The sequence below is a fragment of the Vigna radiata genome, chromosome 8, assembly GCF_000741045.1.
Source record: "Vigna radiata var. radiata cultivar VC1973A chromosome 8, Vradiata_ver6, whole genome shotgun sequence".
In the NCBI taxonomy this organism is placed as follows: domain Eukaryota; kingdom Viridiplantae; phylum Streptophyta; class Magnoliopsida; order Fabales; family Fabaceae; genus Vigna; species Vigna radiata.
This window is the reverse complement of record NC_028358.1, coordinates 9,143,828-9,161,355: the sequence shown is the minus strand read 5'-3', so window position 1 is coordinate 9,161,355 and position 17,528 is coordinate 9,143,828. Positions and strand designations below refer to the sequence as shown.

The window sequence follows — 17,528 nt, the reverse complement described above, 5'->3', positions numbered from 1 at the left end:
CATGGCAAATAATTGTGTAAAAAATGAAAGTGAAACTAACAGAACTCACTTCATTCTTGGAAGCATGATGGAAAGCAATTTTAAGAGTTTTTAGGCATTGCAATTCTGGCAAAGGGATATCCAATACTTCGTAGTATAGAATATCAGAAGCCTAGAAACAAAACCAAAAAGACAATGATTTTAGCATATTGGAAACTTAATCAAAACCCAAACAGTCATTTTAGAATGAAACAGAATCTATTGAAAAATTTTGCACTGTGAAATGACACCTGATTAGAGTGAATCAGCATGTCTGACAACCGTTCTATTCCTCTGTACTTTATAGAATGCGGTTTAGGTTGCTGGGAGTAACAGTTATGACATGTGAGTCTGATTTTAGAAGGATCATTCAAACCAATATGATGAGCAACTTCTTCAACAACATTGTCATAGGTGTCAAGCTTTGACCTGGCGCATTAAAGTAATAAGTTAAACTACCGGATATACTTCACTAAAAATTACAATAGAGAAAGAATAAACTAACAGCTCAAGACAAAATTCATCCTCATTTGGTTTTTCCAAAATCCTAAAGCGAACAACCTGCATATCAAAACAAACTATTTAGTGCACAAATAATCTCCAAACAGCAGGACTCTTCAGTTTTGAGTCTTTAACTTTGCAAATAGAATTATAATAAAATTGACTAAACTTTGAATTTGTTTGCCTTTTACTTTTAAGGTATTTGATAAAATAAAATGAGGAATGACCCAAAAAACTCCATTTAACCAATTTGATAAAATATGGAAATATCCAAAAAAATATCATATCATGACTTACATGATCCTCTAGAATTAGTTTGCCCATTTCCATGTTGTCTCTTAAGGATTAGTTATAATAAATCCATAGTGTATCATAATATGTTTCCTTAATAGTTGGGATTGAAATTAGTGTACATAGCTTACTACTCCAGGTTTTATGATTATTTCAAACACCATTCCTTAACGTGAACAGTTAGAAAAAGACACAAAACAACAAATGAGTACAGTCACAGATGATTAAATTATATATACAAAGGGAAATAATAATATGTCCACTTGGAGAAGAAACTAACTTTCTAAAGTAAATTAATAATCCAGAGAACCTAAGGATAAGAATTTATAATTCACAATCAATGCAGTATACTTGCTTCTAATAGCAGGATATACTAAAATTGAGGAACAACAATTTAAAATAATATAGCAGTCAACAATAAGTTACATGCTAATTTAAACAGTTCATACCACACGGTTATGCACATATTCCAAGAAAGAAGGAACATCTGGATAGCGATATTGCTCTTTGTTTTCAGTTTTGTTGGACTTCTGAAAGCAAATAATGTCACCATCCTCAAGCTGTTCAAATTACAACAGTGCAAGAGAAGTCAGCTATGAGTTGAAATATTTATTATTATTATTATTATTATTATTATTATTATTATTATAAAAATAAAACACTGATAAATGGTTGAAGTCAAAATATAAACTACGATAAACATGTTAGTCACCCATGATGCATACCTGACTCTCACGGAACGTGGAATTCTTGTCAACACGTTCACACATGACATTAGGTTCAAATTTTATCTCCTGATCATGGACAACACAATGTAAATAGTGATTATAGGAACTGCTATAGATAGGAAACTATAGGAGAGAAAGAATAATTCTTGCGTATATTATTCATGAATAAAAGATTTACATAAATAGGATAGGCTGTCAATTACATAAAAAATGTAGAAAGTAAAGTAAATAAAAAGGATCAATTCAAATCATAGTATTAGAGATATAAATGTAGACATCCAGCCATTCAACTGGATGTTAGTTTGTTACATTTGTAACCTCTATCTATGCTCAGCTTGTATCTTCTTTTTCCTTCAGTGCAATAATAATTCCATTCTCTTTCTCTTTTCTCTGTTTTCTCACATGCCAAAAACTCTAATACAGAGAGATTTTACATTGACCCAAAAGTAGTCAAATCAGAAAAATCTGATTCTGACCCTAATCATTCCAAATCAGATGAAATTAGAATAATCTTACTTGAGATTAAAAAAGAAAAACATATTTCTAGAGGGCTTAAGAGATCCCTCTCACTATCTTCTATTTATAATGAAAATACAAAAGTATATGAAATATTAAGGAACTCCACTAAACACCTAGGTGCAGAACAAGGTACAACTAATAAATAATCTGGCAGACTACACTCTGCTGAGGCTTAATGGTGATACATAAATATAATTATTCTAACCATCTTATTAACTATTTATTTTTCTAGAAAATATAGACCGGCTGTCTAATTAATTCCTAATAGATATACCGCTATCAATATGAACATTATTGCATGCCATTGATATTGCAATCATGGAACATAACTGTGCATGAGATGAAGATTGGCTAACCTCAAACATTTCAATTTCTTCATCAGGAGCATATCCAGCCATTTCATTTAGTTTTACCAATATATCTACTGGCTTACCACTGAACATCACAAAGAGCCGTCCAACATACCTGAAGAAAGAAAGGAATAAACATTTCAATAATAAAATGTAGACTTACCTCTGATAAGTAATAGGACTTGCACGCACCTAAGCTTTTCGTTTGAAGGCTCATAAAGTTTAAAGAAAAGCAACAGATTCTCTTTTGACTTCTCAGGAGGAGGAATAGGCTGCAAATCCTGATTCATTGTGCAAGGTGCAGGTAATATATCCATGTTACTCACTTAGAAGGGGATGGAAGAATATATAATATTTAGTGGTCACCACCACACTATTCAGGAAAATTAAATTACCAGAAGAACATTACCTTCCCTATTTCTAGTTCCAAAAATAACTTTAGCTCTGCATTATTGGATCTATTGGAAATTTCTCTTAAGAGTCCAACCTACAACAGTTACGGCACCACAGCACAAACAAATCAAAAAAATCTTTATTAGAAAAACATTGACAAAATAATCAAATGAAATTTTGAAAGAATACTATGTGTTCCAACTTCCATAAATTAGAAAAAACATGTCTCAAAAAATAAGAGAAATGCTAGCAACAAACTCTAGACACATTCTTTTGAAAACATCTCCACTATTAACTGAAACTTAAAGAAAAAAAGAAAACTAATTTTAGTGGATTTTGCAACTCTTTTAATGTCCTTTTCCTGATTTTGTAGTCTTCAATAAATTATAAAGAGTGTGTGGTAGAAAGAGTGTGTTAGAGAGTATACTACTAGCACTCCTCATAAGATAAATAGGTTACATTTATAATACTACATCTCTAGAATTATAGTTAAAAGCTCTATAATTTAAAAACAATAAAGTAAAAAAAAGATAATACTGAATAGTTTTTAAACCACCCCCCTCCCCAACACACATCCGGAGTAGCAAATTACAGTAGCATTATTTTTGGAATAGCAGATACTGCAATAACCTCTACAAGAAAGAATGTAGATGGGATAAACAGGAATGATTTCAAAAAANGGGAAAAATAGATAAAAACTCAAATAAATGGCAGCTCCATAATTAATAGAATAAGAACACATAAATGAAATAATAAAAATAAAATTAATAGAGAAAAACATAATACATTAGATTTTGTGGGTGAGTAGACCACATTACATACTTAACACTTGATAGAGACCAAAGGAGAGAGGGAGAAAGTTAACAAAATACACAATTTTCATTAACAGCAAAACAAGAAGAGCAGCATGAAATTAAATAAAACAGATGCACAAGCAACGGATGCAAACAGATAAGACACTAATGGAACTGTGTTGTGATGCATCAACAGACAACAAAGTAATATTTATTAGCCCAGACCAAAGGGAGAACAGAGCCCAGCGTTGACTAAACAATCATGCATCTAAACAATCATGTATCGAGGTCAGTAGCTGAAAACAAACTNGATGTCACAGGGTGTTCTTCGGATCATAGCATAAACCCTACTTGTTTTGGAAAATAAAACCAACCCAAATTAAAAAAATATTNAAAACTGAGCAACAAACAAATGGATTCTATAACTAAAAAAACAGGCGAGTAAAGAATAAATTTTCCCCACCAAGGTAAGAGCTGCTATAATGACAATTTGCCAAGAAAGCAGCTGCTACCACAAGAGTTGAAAAACATTACACAATATAAGTCACGTAGCACTATAAGGTCACTCCACACCTATAGCACATTATTTATTGACAACACTAGTCTTTCCTATTATATATTATCAGATAAAAAATATATCTACATTTGAATTTTGCAAACATTACACATGTAGGGACACCTGTGGAGTATCCTAAACAAGCATCTACAGTACTGAAGAAGACAGATAGATCAGTCTTCAAAATCACTAATTACTAAGCTTATAAATCAATATAATATACCTAACATTAAGCGAATAGAAACATGCCAGTCAGCCAGCTATACAAGAAAACAGCAGTGGAAGTCCTTTCAGTACTTACTGATTGTGCTTCTTCCTGAGGTGTCAGTGCTCTATTTGGCCTGTATGTGTTGTTTTGGCGCTTTGCCCACAACCAAAAACGTTGATACTGGATGGGTATACCAAATTCCTTGGCAACTTCTTCCTGATAAATTTCTTGTCAGAAAGACTCAAAGTAAATTGAAAATAAAAATTAGTTTGTGTTATAACAGATGCTAAATAGGACAATCATCAATTTCAATAGATGAGAAAGAATGCAATGAACATGACGCAACTCTATGCTGAAAAACACTTATTCAGCAAGGAACTGTATGAGACTAAAACCCTAAAACAATATAAATAACATCCATGACATGTAAGCAACAACAATTTAAATCTAACCATTTAGATAAACAAGCTAATCAAACAAACATATCAGTCCCTGATGTCGATAAATTTTAATCAGAAACCTAGCTACAAACAAACTAAAGATATCATATATGCAATGTGTCAACATGACTTGTTATATTTCTGGTCCCAAGATAAAAAATTTGACAAGATTGTTCCTTGATACAGTTGCTGCACTATAAGAGAAAAATTTAAGAATCTCGTGAAAATCAAGTGTGGATCAAACAAATACAAACAGATTAAATAATATGTCACTCCAAAACTTTTGTTCAATATTGTAACAAACGTATATCAAATGGGTGATACTACAGTGAAAGGGTTATATGCGGCAAAAAGGAATCAAATTTTTTTAGATAAATTAAATAACTACATATAGCTCAAGTTCACTAATTACAGTACATATGTGTGTACTTGTGTCTATGTGTACACATAAAAAGTGCATGTGTGGATGTGTGTGTAATTTCTAACAATACCCTAATTCCTGAGGTTCCAGAGACATAATTCACATGCACCAAGCTTATTGCATATGACAAAATAAATTATAGTTCATACCTTGAAATCTAAAAACGGCATTTGTTTTTGAATACGAACATTTGGAACTTTATCATGATCCACAAGATCAAAGAATATATCATTCCCAATCTGCTCACGCAAGTCTTCATCACGAGCAACCTGAAACCAATGAACAAATAACTAGGCATTTATTCTCATCTTACAAAGCATTTAATAAAGGGGCCAAAAATAACAGAGAAATAAAAATAGAGTTGTAACCTTTATGATGGTGTACAAGTGAGCCTCAGCCTTCTCCTTCCTCTTCAAATCTTTTTCTTCTTGTTCTCTCTTTAATCTCATCTAAAATGTACAGTTGAACCTTTAAAGGGAGTATCTTTACATTGAAAATATGAATAAAAAATGGGCTTAGATTTTACACTCTATTATCATTATTTCTGACATTTGTTCCCTTCAAAACTTGTTACCAAAATACGATTATCCCACTTCATTAATAGTCCAACTTTGGTTCATTCATTACAAAAGTGTTCTATTAGACTATTGGTTAGTGTAACTGTTAGGAATCAATATTATCCTCAAAGAAGTACGAAGAAAAGAAAATTTCAACTTCTCCAATTTCACGAGTCATACAGCAAAAGATACAGAGGAGCCCTACAATACGATTCCACACCTGCATGATACGAATCACTTGAAGACTCGTATCGTGTTCGTATGCCCCAAATCGTAGCATCCATGGGAAGGGATGTTACTCACAATGGAACCTCTCACAGTGGCTATTCTTGCTACAGTGACTCTCACAATGACATCTCTTACCCTGGTACCTCTTGCTGCCTCACAGTGCAATTCCTTTCCACGACGAGGGAGAAGAAGCCAACAGACCATGCCATAATGACAACTCTTTCAGTGGCTACTTGCAATGGCAACTCTCACAGTACCTTACAGTGGCACGGCCTCAAAGCTAGCCTCGTGTACATATGTGAGTGATGACAGACAACCCTAGGGCTTTCAGGGGGTTGGAGTTGGGCCAGTTTTTAACCTAAATTTTAGCCTATTTTGATTAAAACATTTTAAATCCCAATTAGTAAATGTGACTTCCACTAATACCAGTACTGCACTGAAAAAAAGTGACTCTGGAAACTGTCACTGCACCCGAAAAGTAAAAATAGGGGACGATTCAGGATACGATAAATAAGCTCTCCTATACGTGATATAATTCATGATTCAACTACCATGGTTTTATATCACCATACAAAACTATTGATCTACCAAATCAGCACATCTGTGCTAACGCAACATTCTACCAAACACCACATCAACAATTCTGTTAAATATTAGATTTCAAATTAATGGATGAATTAAAATTTACCAATTAAAATAGTAAGGGATTATGACATATACAGGGAGATAAAATTTGCAAAAATAATGATAATTAGTTAACAAATGCAAATAAGCCCAAAAATATATATAACATCAATGAATCAAACATCTTACTCTAAGGTGTTCAGCAATGTCAAGCTCATCCACATCAAAAATTATTTTATCCTTGTCACTTTCCCGTACATAGACAAGCATATATGCATTTGAGTATTTTGTAAATTTAAAGGAAGAGTTGTTGAACCCAGGATTAGTATGAGGTAACTGTTGACAAAAGAAAAGTAGAATGAAGCAAAGAAAAATTGTCATGAAAAATATACAAGACAAGCCCGACAAAGGCATTCAAAATACTACCTCCTCTTCACCGCCATACTGTTCTTCTAAAGCCCTTTTTTCATCCTCTTTTGTTACACGTTCGTCATCAAACTTAAACCTGATGCAAGTACCTTTTAAGATTGGATCACATACACAAGCAAGTTATGTTTTCCTCTAATTCCATATAAATACATCAAAGTGTGTGGTCAAGACACGGACACTTTCAAACAAGCATTATGTCTAAAAATCATAAACATAGTTGTTGAAAATTTTACCAATTAATCACTTATAAAGACAGATTTACACAGCTTTATACTGTTTAGATGTTAAAACTGTATGATCTTAATCTGATTTAGAAGAAAAACATCATCTTAAAAGAAAATATTTAAATTGTGAATGTACTAGCAACGGTGACAATTCCAATATTAACAAGACATAATTGAAAAAGAAGCAAAGAATAAAAAAGGAAATCAAATATCAATGCCCTTGTTGAAATATATTGTATTGTTTTAACTAGCTTTTTGTATTGGGCTTTTTAGAAGCCTTATTTACGTTGGTCCATAGTCCCTTAAATAGGGCACTATGTGTAATCGAATTGTAGCACAGTAATAATATTTTTACTTCTCAGTTTTCTCTCCAAACTTTTACATGGTATCTAGAGCCAGTTAGGCTTTGTCCGCCGCCACATCCGCCGTCGCCTCCGCCGCCATCCGCCGCCGGCGCCGTCACCGGCGCAGCCTTTTCTCTGGCGAAGTCAAGGGTTCGGTGCGCCTCGACGAGCGCGACCCATCCCTGGTGGTCGCCGCCTCATCCTTCTCTCGACGCCTTCGGGTGCCTTCATTAGTTAAAAACGAAAGTTCAATTGGTGGTATTGAAACATCAGCTATGGTAGCACCACAAGGAAGAGGAGGAGGCAGAAGCAATCGAGGAGGATGTGGTGGTCGTGGTATGCGTCCTCAATGCACATATTGTAAGAGAATAGGCCATACTCGAGAGAAATGTTATGCCTTACATGGATATCCAGACAAAGCTGCTCATGTTTTTAAATCTGATGATCTCGAANCCAAAATTTCAAATGAAGAGTACCAAGAATTTTTGAAGTATAAGTCTNNAAAATCTTCTAATCCTGACCAATCCTCCTCCATGTCCAATGTGTCAATTGCCTGCATATCTCAATCTGTGGAAGGTCACAATCCATGGATCCTTGACTCAGGTGCCTCAGACCATATCTCTGGTAATATTTCTTCATTTTCTTTCATGTCCTCTCAGAAAATCCTCATTTCATTACTGTTGCCAATGGATCCAAAGTTGCATCTCAGGGAATTGGAAGAGTTTCCTTATCTCCTTCACTAAATTTAAATTTTGTTTTGTATATTCCTCATTGTCCTTACAATTTAATCTCCTTGAGCCAATTGACTCGTTCCTTAAATTGTTCTGTAACCTTTACCTGCTAATTCCTTTGTTATACAGGAACATGGTACGGGTCGCCTGATTGGAGAAGGACATGAGTCTCGAGGACTTTATTTTTTGAAACATAGCTCTTCAGTTTCCTGTTTTGTCACTTCATCCCCAAAACTTTTGCATGATCGGTTGGGCCATCCAAGTTTATCCAAGTTGAAGATGATGGTTCCGAGTCTCAAGAACATTCAAGTTTTAGATTGTGAATCGTGTCAGTTAGGAAAACATGTTAGATTTTCTTATCCTAAAAAGTCTAAGACACTATGTAATTTTCCTTTCTCAACTATTCACTTTGATATTTGGGGACCAAGTCGTGTTACTTCTTTTGGTTTTAATTATTTTGTAACCTTCATTGATGAATTCTCTCGATGTACTTGGGTTTATTTAATGAAAGAGAGATCTGAACTTTTGTCCATATTTGTGTCCTTTGTTAATGAAATTAAGAACCAATTTGGGAAGATAATTAAAATCCTCCGTAGTGATAATGCTAAGGAATATTTTTCTACAGCGTTTTCTTCATTCTTATCTTCCCAAGGAATTCTACATCAGTCAACATGTCCTCACACTCCACAACAAAATGGTATTGTAGATAGGAAGAATAGACATCTCATTGAAACTGCACGCTCTCTGATGTTGAATACTAATATTCCTGTGCATCACTGGGGCGATGCAGTCCTCACTGCTTGTTTTCTAATCAATAGGATGCCTTCTTCCTCTCTTGAGAATAAGATTCCTCATTCTATCCTTTTTCCAAACGATACTTTATACCATGTCTCCCCACGTGTATTTGGGTGTACATGTTTCGTCCATAATGTTTCTCCAGGTCTTGATAAACTATCCGCAAAAGCTATTAAGTGCGTCTTCTTGGGATATTCTCGTCTTTAGAAAGGGTATAAATGTTATTCTCCCTCCACCAAGAGATATTATATGTCTGCTGATGTCACATTCTTTGAGGATACACCCTTTTTCTTGTCCTCCATGGAGGATCGTTCATCTGTTCAACAAATGTTTCCTCTACCATCATGTGATCCTTTGATTATTCCTGCTTCTGTACCTCAAACTCAAAATGTGAATGACATTGTTCCTCCACCTCTTCTCACATATCAGCGTCGGAGACAATCTCAAACTCAGAACAATGAAGATCATCGAGACTCATCTCCTCCTCCATCAGATCCCCAGACCATGGATCCTTCATCCTCCTCGTCTTCTCTTGACTCAGATAATGATTTGCCCATTGCCCTTCGGAAAGGTATTCGTTCTACTCGTAATCCATATCCTGTTTATAATTTTTTGAGTTATCATCATTTGTCTCCTTCCTATTTCTCTTTTGTTTCCTCCTTATCCTCCCTTAAGACTCCTAATAATATTCATGAGGCACTTGATCATCCTGGATGGCGTCAAACCATGGTTGATGAAATGCAGGCCCTTGACCACAATGGTACTTGGGACCTTGTCCCTCTTCCTCCTAGTAAGAAGCCTGTTGGTTGTCGATGGGTTTATGCTATTAAGGTTGGTCCTACTGGAGAAATTGATCGTCTAAAAGCTCGTCTAGTAGCTAAGGGATATACTCAAGTTTATGGCATTGACTATTGTGATACTTTTTCTCCTGTGGCTAAAACCAGTACAGTTCGTATTTTGCTTGCTATGGCTGCCATTCGTCAGTGGCCACTTTACCAGTTGGACATTAAAAATGCCTTTCTTCATGGTGATTTGGAAGAGGAGATATACATGGAGCAACCTCCTGGGTTTGTTGCGCAGGGGGAGTCTGGGTTAGTTTGTAAATTACGACGTTCCCTCTATGGCTTGAAACAATCACCTCGTGCTTGGTTTGGTAAATTTAGTCGGGTTGTGCAAAATTTTGGATTGAAAAGATGTGAGACAGATCATTCAGTGTTTTATGGTCATTCTTCTTCTGACAAATGTGTTTACCTCATGGTATATGTTGATGATATTGTTATTACCGGGAATGACATCACTAGAATTACTCAACTGAAGAATCATTTGTTCAACCACTTTCAGACTAAAGATCTGGGTCGTCTAAAATACTTTCTTGGTATTGAAGTGGCACAGTCAAAAGAAGGTGTCATCATTTCACAAAGGAAATATGCTCTTGATATTTTAGAGGAAACAGGCTTGACAAATTGCAAGCCCATTGATAGTCCTATGGACTCGAATCAAAAGTTAATGAGAGATCAAGGTGAACTTTTCTTAGACCCAGATAGATATAGAAGGTTGGTTGGAAAACTCATATATCTTACAATAACAAGACCTGATCTTTCTTATCCAGTGGGGATTGTGAGTCAATTTATGCAGAATCCACACGTTGACCATTGGAATGCAGTGATTCGCATTCTCAGATACATAAAAGGAAATCCAGGACAGGGATTGTTGTATGAGGATAAGGGAAGCACTCAGATTGAAGGATATTGTGATGCAGATTGGGCTGGTTCTCCAATTGATCGAAGATCTACTACAGGATATTGTGTTCTACTTGGAGGGAACCTTGTATCTTGGAAAAGTAAGAAACAAAGTGTTGTTGCTAGATCTAGTGCTGAAGTTGAATACCGATCTATGGCTTTGACTACATGCGAACTTGTATGGATCAAACAACTTCTCCAAGAATTGAAATTTTGTGGAAATGAGCCGTTGAAACTGTATTGTAACAACCAAGCAGCCCTTCATATTGCCTCCAATCCAGTATTTAATAAGAGAACAAAACATATAGAAATTGATTGTCATTTTATTAGAGAGAAGTTGTTGACTAAGGAACTTGTTACCGAGTTTGTCAATTCTAATGAACAACTCGGAGACATTCTGACCAAATCTCTAAGGGGGCCTAGGATTCGATTTATATGTTCCAAGCTTGGTGCATATGATCTATATGCTCCAGCTTGAGGGGGATTGTTGAAATATATTGTATTGTTTTAACTAGCTTTTCGGTTTTGGGCTTTTTAGAAACCTTATTTACGTTGGTCCATAGTCCCTGGGCACTATGTGTAATAGAATTGTAGCACAATAATAATATTTTTACTTCTCAGTTTTCTCTCCAAACTTTTACAGCCCTATTATACTACCATATCACAGAAAAATAAAATATTGATTATTGACACCCAACAAATCATCTGAATAATCTTAGAAAACCATAATTGTTAGGTTTCTTTAGTCAAGAAACCAATCTTTCACTCCTCACAATACCCACTCACACACAAAAGAAAGAATATGAATGTATATTGCTTCTGTATTCAAAGAATGTAGTGTTTACAATCTTTCCCCAAGGAAGCACACTCCCTTCCACAGGAACAAACTCCTGTCAATACACTGAATATAAAAAAAAAAAATCCCCTTCTACCAGACCCCCCTTGCCTTCTTATAAAGGCAGCCTCCTTCTCCCAACAACAATTAATTCCTCAACTGTTTCCTCTGTCCTGCCCTATTATACATTATAACCTATCATATTATATTCTATTAATAATAAATCCCTATATCACCCAAAATACATTTATCATCAATTTACAAGACATCCTCTCTGTACCTCCTATTAAAACACACTCACAAAACAGAGAAGAAAAGGGGAGGGGGGAGGGGGGAGGGAGAGAGAGTGAGACAATACAAAAGACATGCGTGCTGAATCTGAAAGTTTATTTTCACATTTTTCCGTATCATATAACAGCATTACTGGTTATAGTACAAAGGGACTTAGTTAACTTTCCACGAACATACAGCACTAAGTGAATTATCTACAACACCTTCAAACATCTAAAAATTTGTTTTAACCAACATGATAAACTTCCGACAGAATAAATTTGACAATAATGAAATTGAATGAGTTGAAGAGATTAAATAGTGATGTTTACTGTTCTAGCATCACTAGCACGGTAAGATGTCAATACAAGTAAAAGATACGTTTGATCTTAGTAATTAAAGAAATATGTACAGCTATAATTAGGGATATTCTTCGTTATTATCCATACTAGGTTCCCCACATTGAATGATTACAAATAATAGATATACAAATGTGATTAAAAACATAATTCACAACAGAAAAGCTTTTTAAACATGACTCTGATTTTTGTGTTTCATATTGACAAATATTACCCTTGATAATAATCAATTTCATCACATTACTTGTTTATGACAAACAAGTGCACATCCAATAGTAAGATGAACATTATGATACATATACAAATACTGAAAGCTTAAAAAGAGTGTACCACTGGTTTGATAGCGTTGGCCTAATGTAAGCATAGTAGTGTCCACCATTCACCCCACTACTGTGCACCAAAACACTGCAAACAAAAAAGTGCAGACAAGGTCTTTAGAGATGTTAACAATGAGGAAAACCTATAGTTAACAGCAAACTACATCATAGTTCAGGGCTACCCCACCTCATAAACTAATGCAATAACAAGTAAAGTCATCAATCATGCAAAAATAGATCAATTATAAATTTAGTCCTAAACAAATTGCACCTCTAAAAACAAATTCCACGTTCGAGAAGTTTCCTTGCCTGTCAGACCATCACCAGCAATCAATATATTTTATCCTAATATTTATCCTCCACTCTACCTCCTCAACGCCTTATCCAGAACCTCATTGCATTTATCAACCAACCTATCGACTTATTAGATGCCACAGTTTTTATTATAGCCCTTGCCACAGTTTTCCTCATGCCATCCACATAGAATGATAATTAAAAAGCTTTACATAATTAAAAAGATGGGTGTTTGGAGATATTAAGGTTATTGGTCTGATTAGCAGTGACCTAATTGATAGTATAGATGTGCAAACTAAGTTGTTACAAATTCTCTAAAAGCTGTAAGAGCCTAGGAGGAATTAAGTTTTACAATTTTTATTTTTCAATGATGTCTAATAACAAATTACTTAAAGACCTGTAGTTAATAATTAATTAAAGGGTAAACAGTCAATTAATAAACATTGGCATATATGATTTTAATACAATACAAAAAATAACAATTTTAATACAAAAAATTTAAGTATGTTAACCTTGTTTGAACTCTGTAAATAGCCTAGATAATTAAATACATGTTTGATATTTAATAATTGTAACGGGTGCTTGTTAAAGGAAAAAATTAACGTTAATATGCAATTAACCTTCTGTTGATGGAGCTATAAGGTTGGCTTAGTGGTAAAAGTTGGAAGAGGTTGTGGGTTCAACTCCCTCCACTAACATTTGACAGATACAAGATTGGTTTCAAGGGTTTGGAAGGGAGGGTGAGAGCATTTGTGGGTTCAACTCCCCAACAAAGAAAAACTAACAACTAACATGTACTGATATAAAAAAAAAAAAAAAAAAAAAAAAAAAACTTCCATTAATCTTCAGTAAAAACTTGTTGTATTGAATCAACTAATTGCCCTCAACTAAATACAGAATAGAAAGCAAAGGAACAAAGAGTGGATAGCACAATCTATATGAAATTAATAACATGAGCAACATTATCTTTAAAATAGCCTGACTTTGCAAGGCAAATCAGAATATCTACAACACAACTATGTAAAAGTTCAAATTTTAAACCAGCATACAGCCTATTGCCAGTAAAATCCACACAGTGCTTGAAATATATCCTCAAAACTCCACTAAGATCAAATAACACCAATTATACTTCTATCGAACAGAAGTTGAACGTCAAAGATGAAAAGAATAAATGAAGGCACCAGGTCGTGACTGTTTAAAGAATGTATGTACTTGTTAGGTTTCTTTTGTCAAGAAACCAATCTTTCACTCCTCAGAGTATCCACTCACACACAAAAGAAAGAATATCTATGTATATTGCTTCTATAATCAAAGCATGAAGTGTTTACAATCTTTTCCTAAGGGAGCACTCTCCCTCCACAGGAACAACCTCCTGTCAATACAATGAATACCCAAAACTGCTCTGCCACCAGACCTCTCCTACCTTCTTATAAAGGCAACCCACTTTCATAAACTGTTTTCTCTGTCCTGCCCCTATTATCCATTATAACCTATCATATTATATCCTATCACTACATCCTGCTGTAAAACAACCTTATCCTCAAAGTTGGAACCGTGAAGCTTGATCTCATGGGTCATCTTCTATCATAGGAAGGGAACCCATTGGTTACTGCTCTCCAATTCAAGTCTGGAGGCTTGGGTGGTGGTCGATATGAAAGAATTGTTGACTCCTTTTGTTCCATTAATGATAAGAGTTGCTTCTTTTCTAGAATTCCCATGGACCATATGATTGTTCTATACTGCTTCCTGACCTGGTGACTACTTACATGGGCCTGGCTTTTAACAATTCTCTAATGAATGATCAGGAATTCTTTTCTCTTCTTCCAACCCCGAAACTTTTTCTATACTTTTATAGCAGTAGCACTAGCTAAACCCTCTCCTTGTCCAGATTTGTTCATCCTAGAAGCTAAAAAGGAAAGAACTTGTTGATCTGACATTCCAATTTCTTCATCATCATCATGTTGAGCTAACTATTTACTCTGAATGTTATATTGCAGCCCTGCAAAGAAATATGTCTGCCATTGGTCTTCTAGTGTTTTATATGTTTGTGACAACCATATCTTGAATTCTTGGATGAATTTTTCCCCACTCAAGAAGTTGCATCTTCTACTTTATTTCCAGCCATAATAGTCACCATGTTCCCACCATATTCTGCTTTCTTTCCTCTGTCTTCACCCTTCTTCACTGTTTTGACATACACACCACAACCTATCCCACTATATCCCCTAAAAACAGCAGCTTTTGCCACTTCCTGAGCAGCAACGCCAACAATGTCTCCATTATAAATTAAAAAAGAAAATAAACAAAGCCATGATGGGACAATTAAAACAAACAACAAACATAACACTAATACTATCAATTCTTTCAACAACCAAAATCCAAAATGCTTAGAATGTTGGATAAATACATGTAAATGATTATAACAACTCTAAACAAATTCCTCACAAACGCTATTTGGATATGAAGCACAAAATATGAACATGCCCGAAAAGTTCAACGTCAATTTAGAAGAATAGAATTCCTCACCACAATGCTAGAATGCATTGATTCCATGTCAAGAGCCAAAAACAAGAAAGATTATACTAACCAGAAAAAGCACATAATCGTTTATAGACTTAAGAGAAAGAACATGTTTATAGATCTCTTAACTTTATCCATTAATTCAATTAGATAAAGGATGTGCTAAAAGCCAAGTCATACAGAACATGCAACCAAAATTGGAAGTTGATGATAAATGACTTTATATCCTTTTGATACAATAGTTAGTTGGTAAGTTAATAGACAAATATATCATTTCAACACAATTAGGTTTAACTCTCCCATTTCAATACAATAAGCTTTAACCCTCCAATTAGCTTTAGTTCTGCCTGCAGTCTTTTCAAACTTAAATGAGAACTCCACCACTAAATATTTGTTTTTAGGTTATACTTGTCTAAAAACATATTAACAAAAAACAGAAGGCAAAAAAAGCTTTTATTTTCTTTCATTGAATCAAATCATCCAAATATTATAGTGGTGTTGAGTATGAAGTGGTTTTCTTTTCAAATCATTTACCTTCCCAGTTTCACCACTTCAAGCAGAAGCACAAATGTAGTTTCATGATGCAGCATAGCATGCAGTTCAAATGCAGCATAGAAAAAAATTGCAACCATAGCATGAACTATATAAGATACCTGTGAAGTGAATAAAGATTCCGAATACTTCTGTCAGCTTCAGGTGATAGATACTTGCCATTATCCCTATCAAGATCTAGTTGCAAAGGGAACTCATAGCGATCATTGATCTGATGCCAATCAATGACCAAGTTACAAAGAGATGTCAGAAGTAATAGAAATATTACAAATGGAATAATAAACACAAAATATTATTATAATAGTATCACTAGAAAGAATTAATTTGAAAGAAGACTTTTATTCAATTGATTTATTTTAACAGTAAATTAGTCTCTATATATAGAGAACGTTGACCCTAAATAACAATTACAAGGAAATCTCTAGAATCTTCTAACAACTTATATTACCTTCTAGTAATACATTTAATACTAAATCAACTTCTACTAATGCACTTAATATCCTCTTAAAACACCCCCCCTCTAGTGAATAGATATCTATCATTCCCAACTTGCATGTGAGATCATGAAATCACTCATTAGGAAGACCTTTTGTAAACAAATTTGCTAGCTGAAGCCCATATGGGATGTAAGAAGTAGTGATAAGACCACAATCTAGTCTCTATTTAAAAAAATGTCGGTCTATCTCTACTTGTTTGGTCCTTTCATGCTGAACTAGATTCTGAGCAATGCTAATAGCTAACCTATTATCTTAGTAAGTGATCATAGTTTCTTCACATGCGACATTAAGATCATTTAGAATAATTCTCCGCCATAACAATTCACACACCCCTTGTGTCATAGTTTGGAACACAGCCTTTGCACTAGACTTGGAGGTAAAGAAGGCCTTGTTAGGAGCAGCTTTAAAGATGTCCATATGAGATGTTCCAGGCATACCAAGAGTAGTACGAGATGGTTCTTATATGAAAGAGGTAAAAGATGACTCAAAAGATCCAAAAGCCTTAGCTTCAAAAGAACTCTCCCCTTGAAGTTCAGGATGTTCGTAAAAAAGATTCAGTTTCATCAAAAGTAACCTTCATGGAGGTAAAAAAAACTTTCACATTGTAGGATGATAACAACCATATCCCTTTCTATTAGAAGCATAGCCAACGAATATACTTTAACAGCTCTAGGATCTAATTTTCTACAAAATTAACTATGAATATGGACAAACACAACACATCCAAATACTCAACTATGAAGACTAAAGAGAAAAGGAACAGATGGAAAGAAGGAAGATATGAACTCAATAGGACTCAGACCATCCTGAACTTGAGAGGGTAATTGGTTAATATGATAGGCTGTAGGGAATAAGATTTAGGGACATGCATTGGAAAATAAGTATTTGTGTCACCTCAAGAAGATGCCTATTTTTTTTCTTTCAACAATGTCATTTTGTTAGGGTGTATTCACACAAGTAATTCATGAACAACACCATTTTCAGAAAGGAATTT

General features: G+C 34.6%; 1 protein-coding gene across 4 annotated transcripts in view; it reads right to left on the bottom strand.

The window, feature by feature from the left end:
- The window catches only part of LOC106770788 (ubiquitin carboxyl-terminal hydrolase 13), a 38,391-nt gene that overhangs the window by 12,033 nt on the left and 8,830 nt on the right, over positions 1–17,528 (bottom strand). For all 4 annotated transcript variants that reach the window (XM_014656588.2, XM_022784621.1, XM_014656589.2 and 1 more), the window contains exons 10-24: positions 16,139–16,248; positions 12,685–12,759; positions 7,055–7,133; positions 6,818–6,964; positions 5,588–5,668; positions 5,369–5,488; positions 4,452–4,574; positions 2,817–2,894; positions 2,600–2,688; positions 2,414–2,522; positions 1,536–1,604; positions 1,260–1,370; positions 524–579; positions 270–447; positions 50–151 (exon numbers count right to left, since the gene is read on the bottom strand). In XM_014656588.2, the coding sequence (XP_014512074.1) occupies positions 50–151; positions 270–447; positions 524–579; positions 1,260–1,370; positions 1,536–1,604; positions 2,414–2,522; positions 2,600–2,688; positions 2,817–2,894; positions 4,452–4,574; positions 5,369–5,488; positions 5,588–5,668; positions 6,818–6,964; positions 7,055–7,133; positions 12,685–12,759; positions 16,139–16,248 (1,527 nt within the window). The remainder of the gene's footprint in view (positions 1–49; positions 152–269; positions 448–523; positions 580–1,259; positions 1,371–1,535; positions 1,605–2,413; positions 2,523–2,599; positions 2,689–2,816; positions 2,895–4,451; positions 4,575–5,368; positions 5,489–5,587; positions 5,669–6,817; positions 6,965–7,054; positions 7,134–12,684; positions 12,760–16,138; positions 16,249–17,528) is intronic.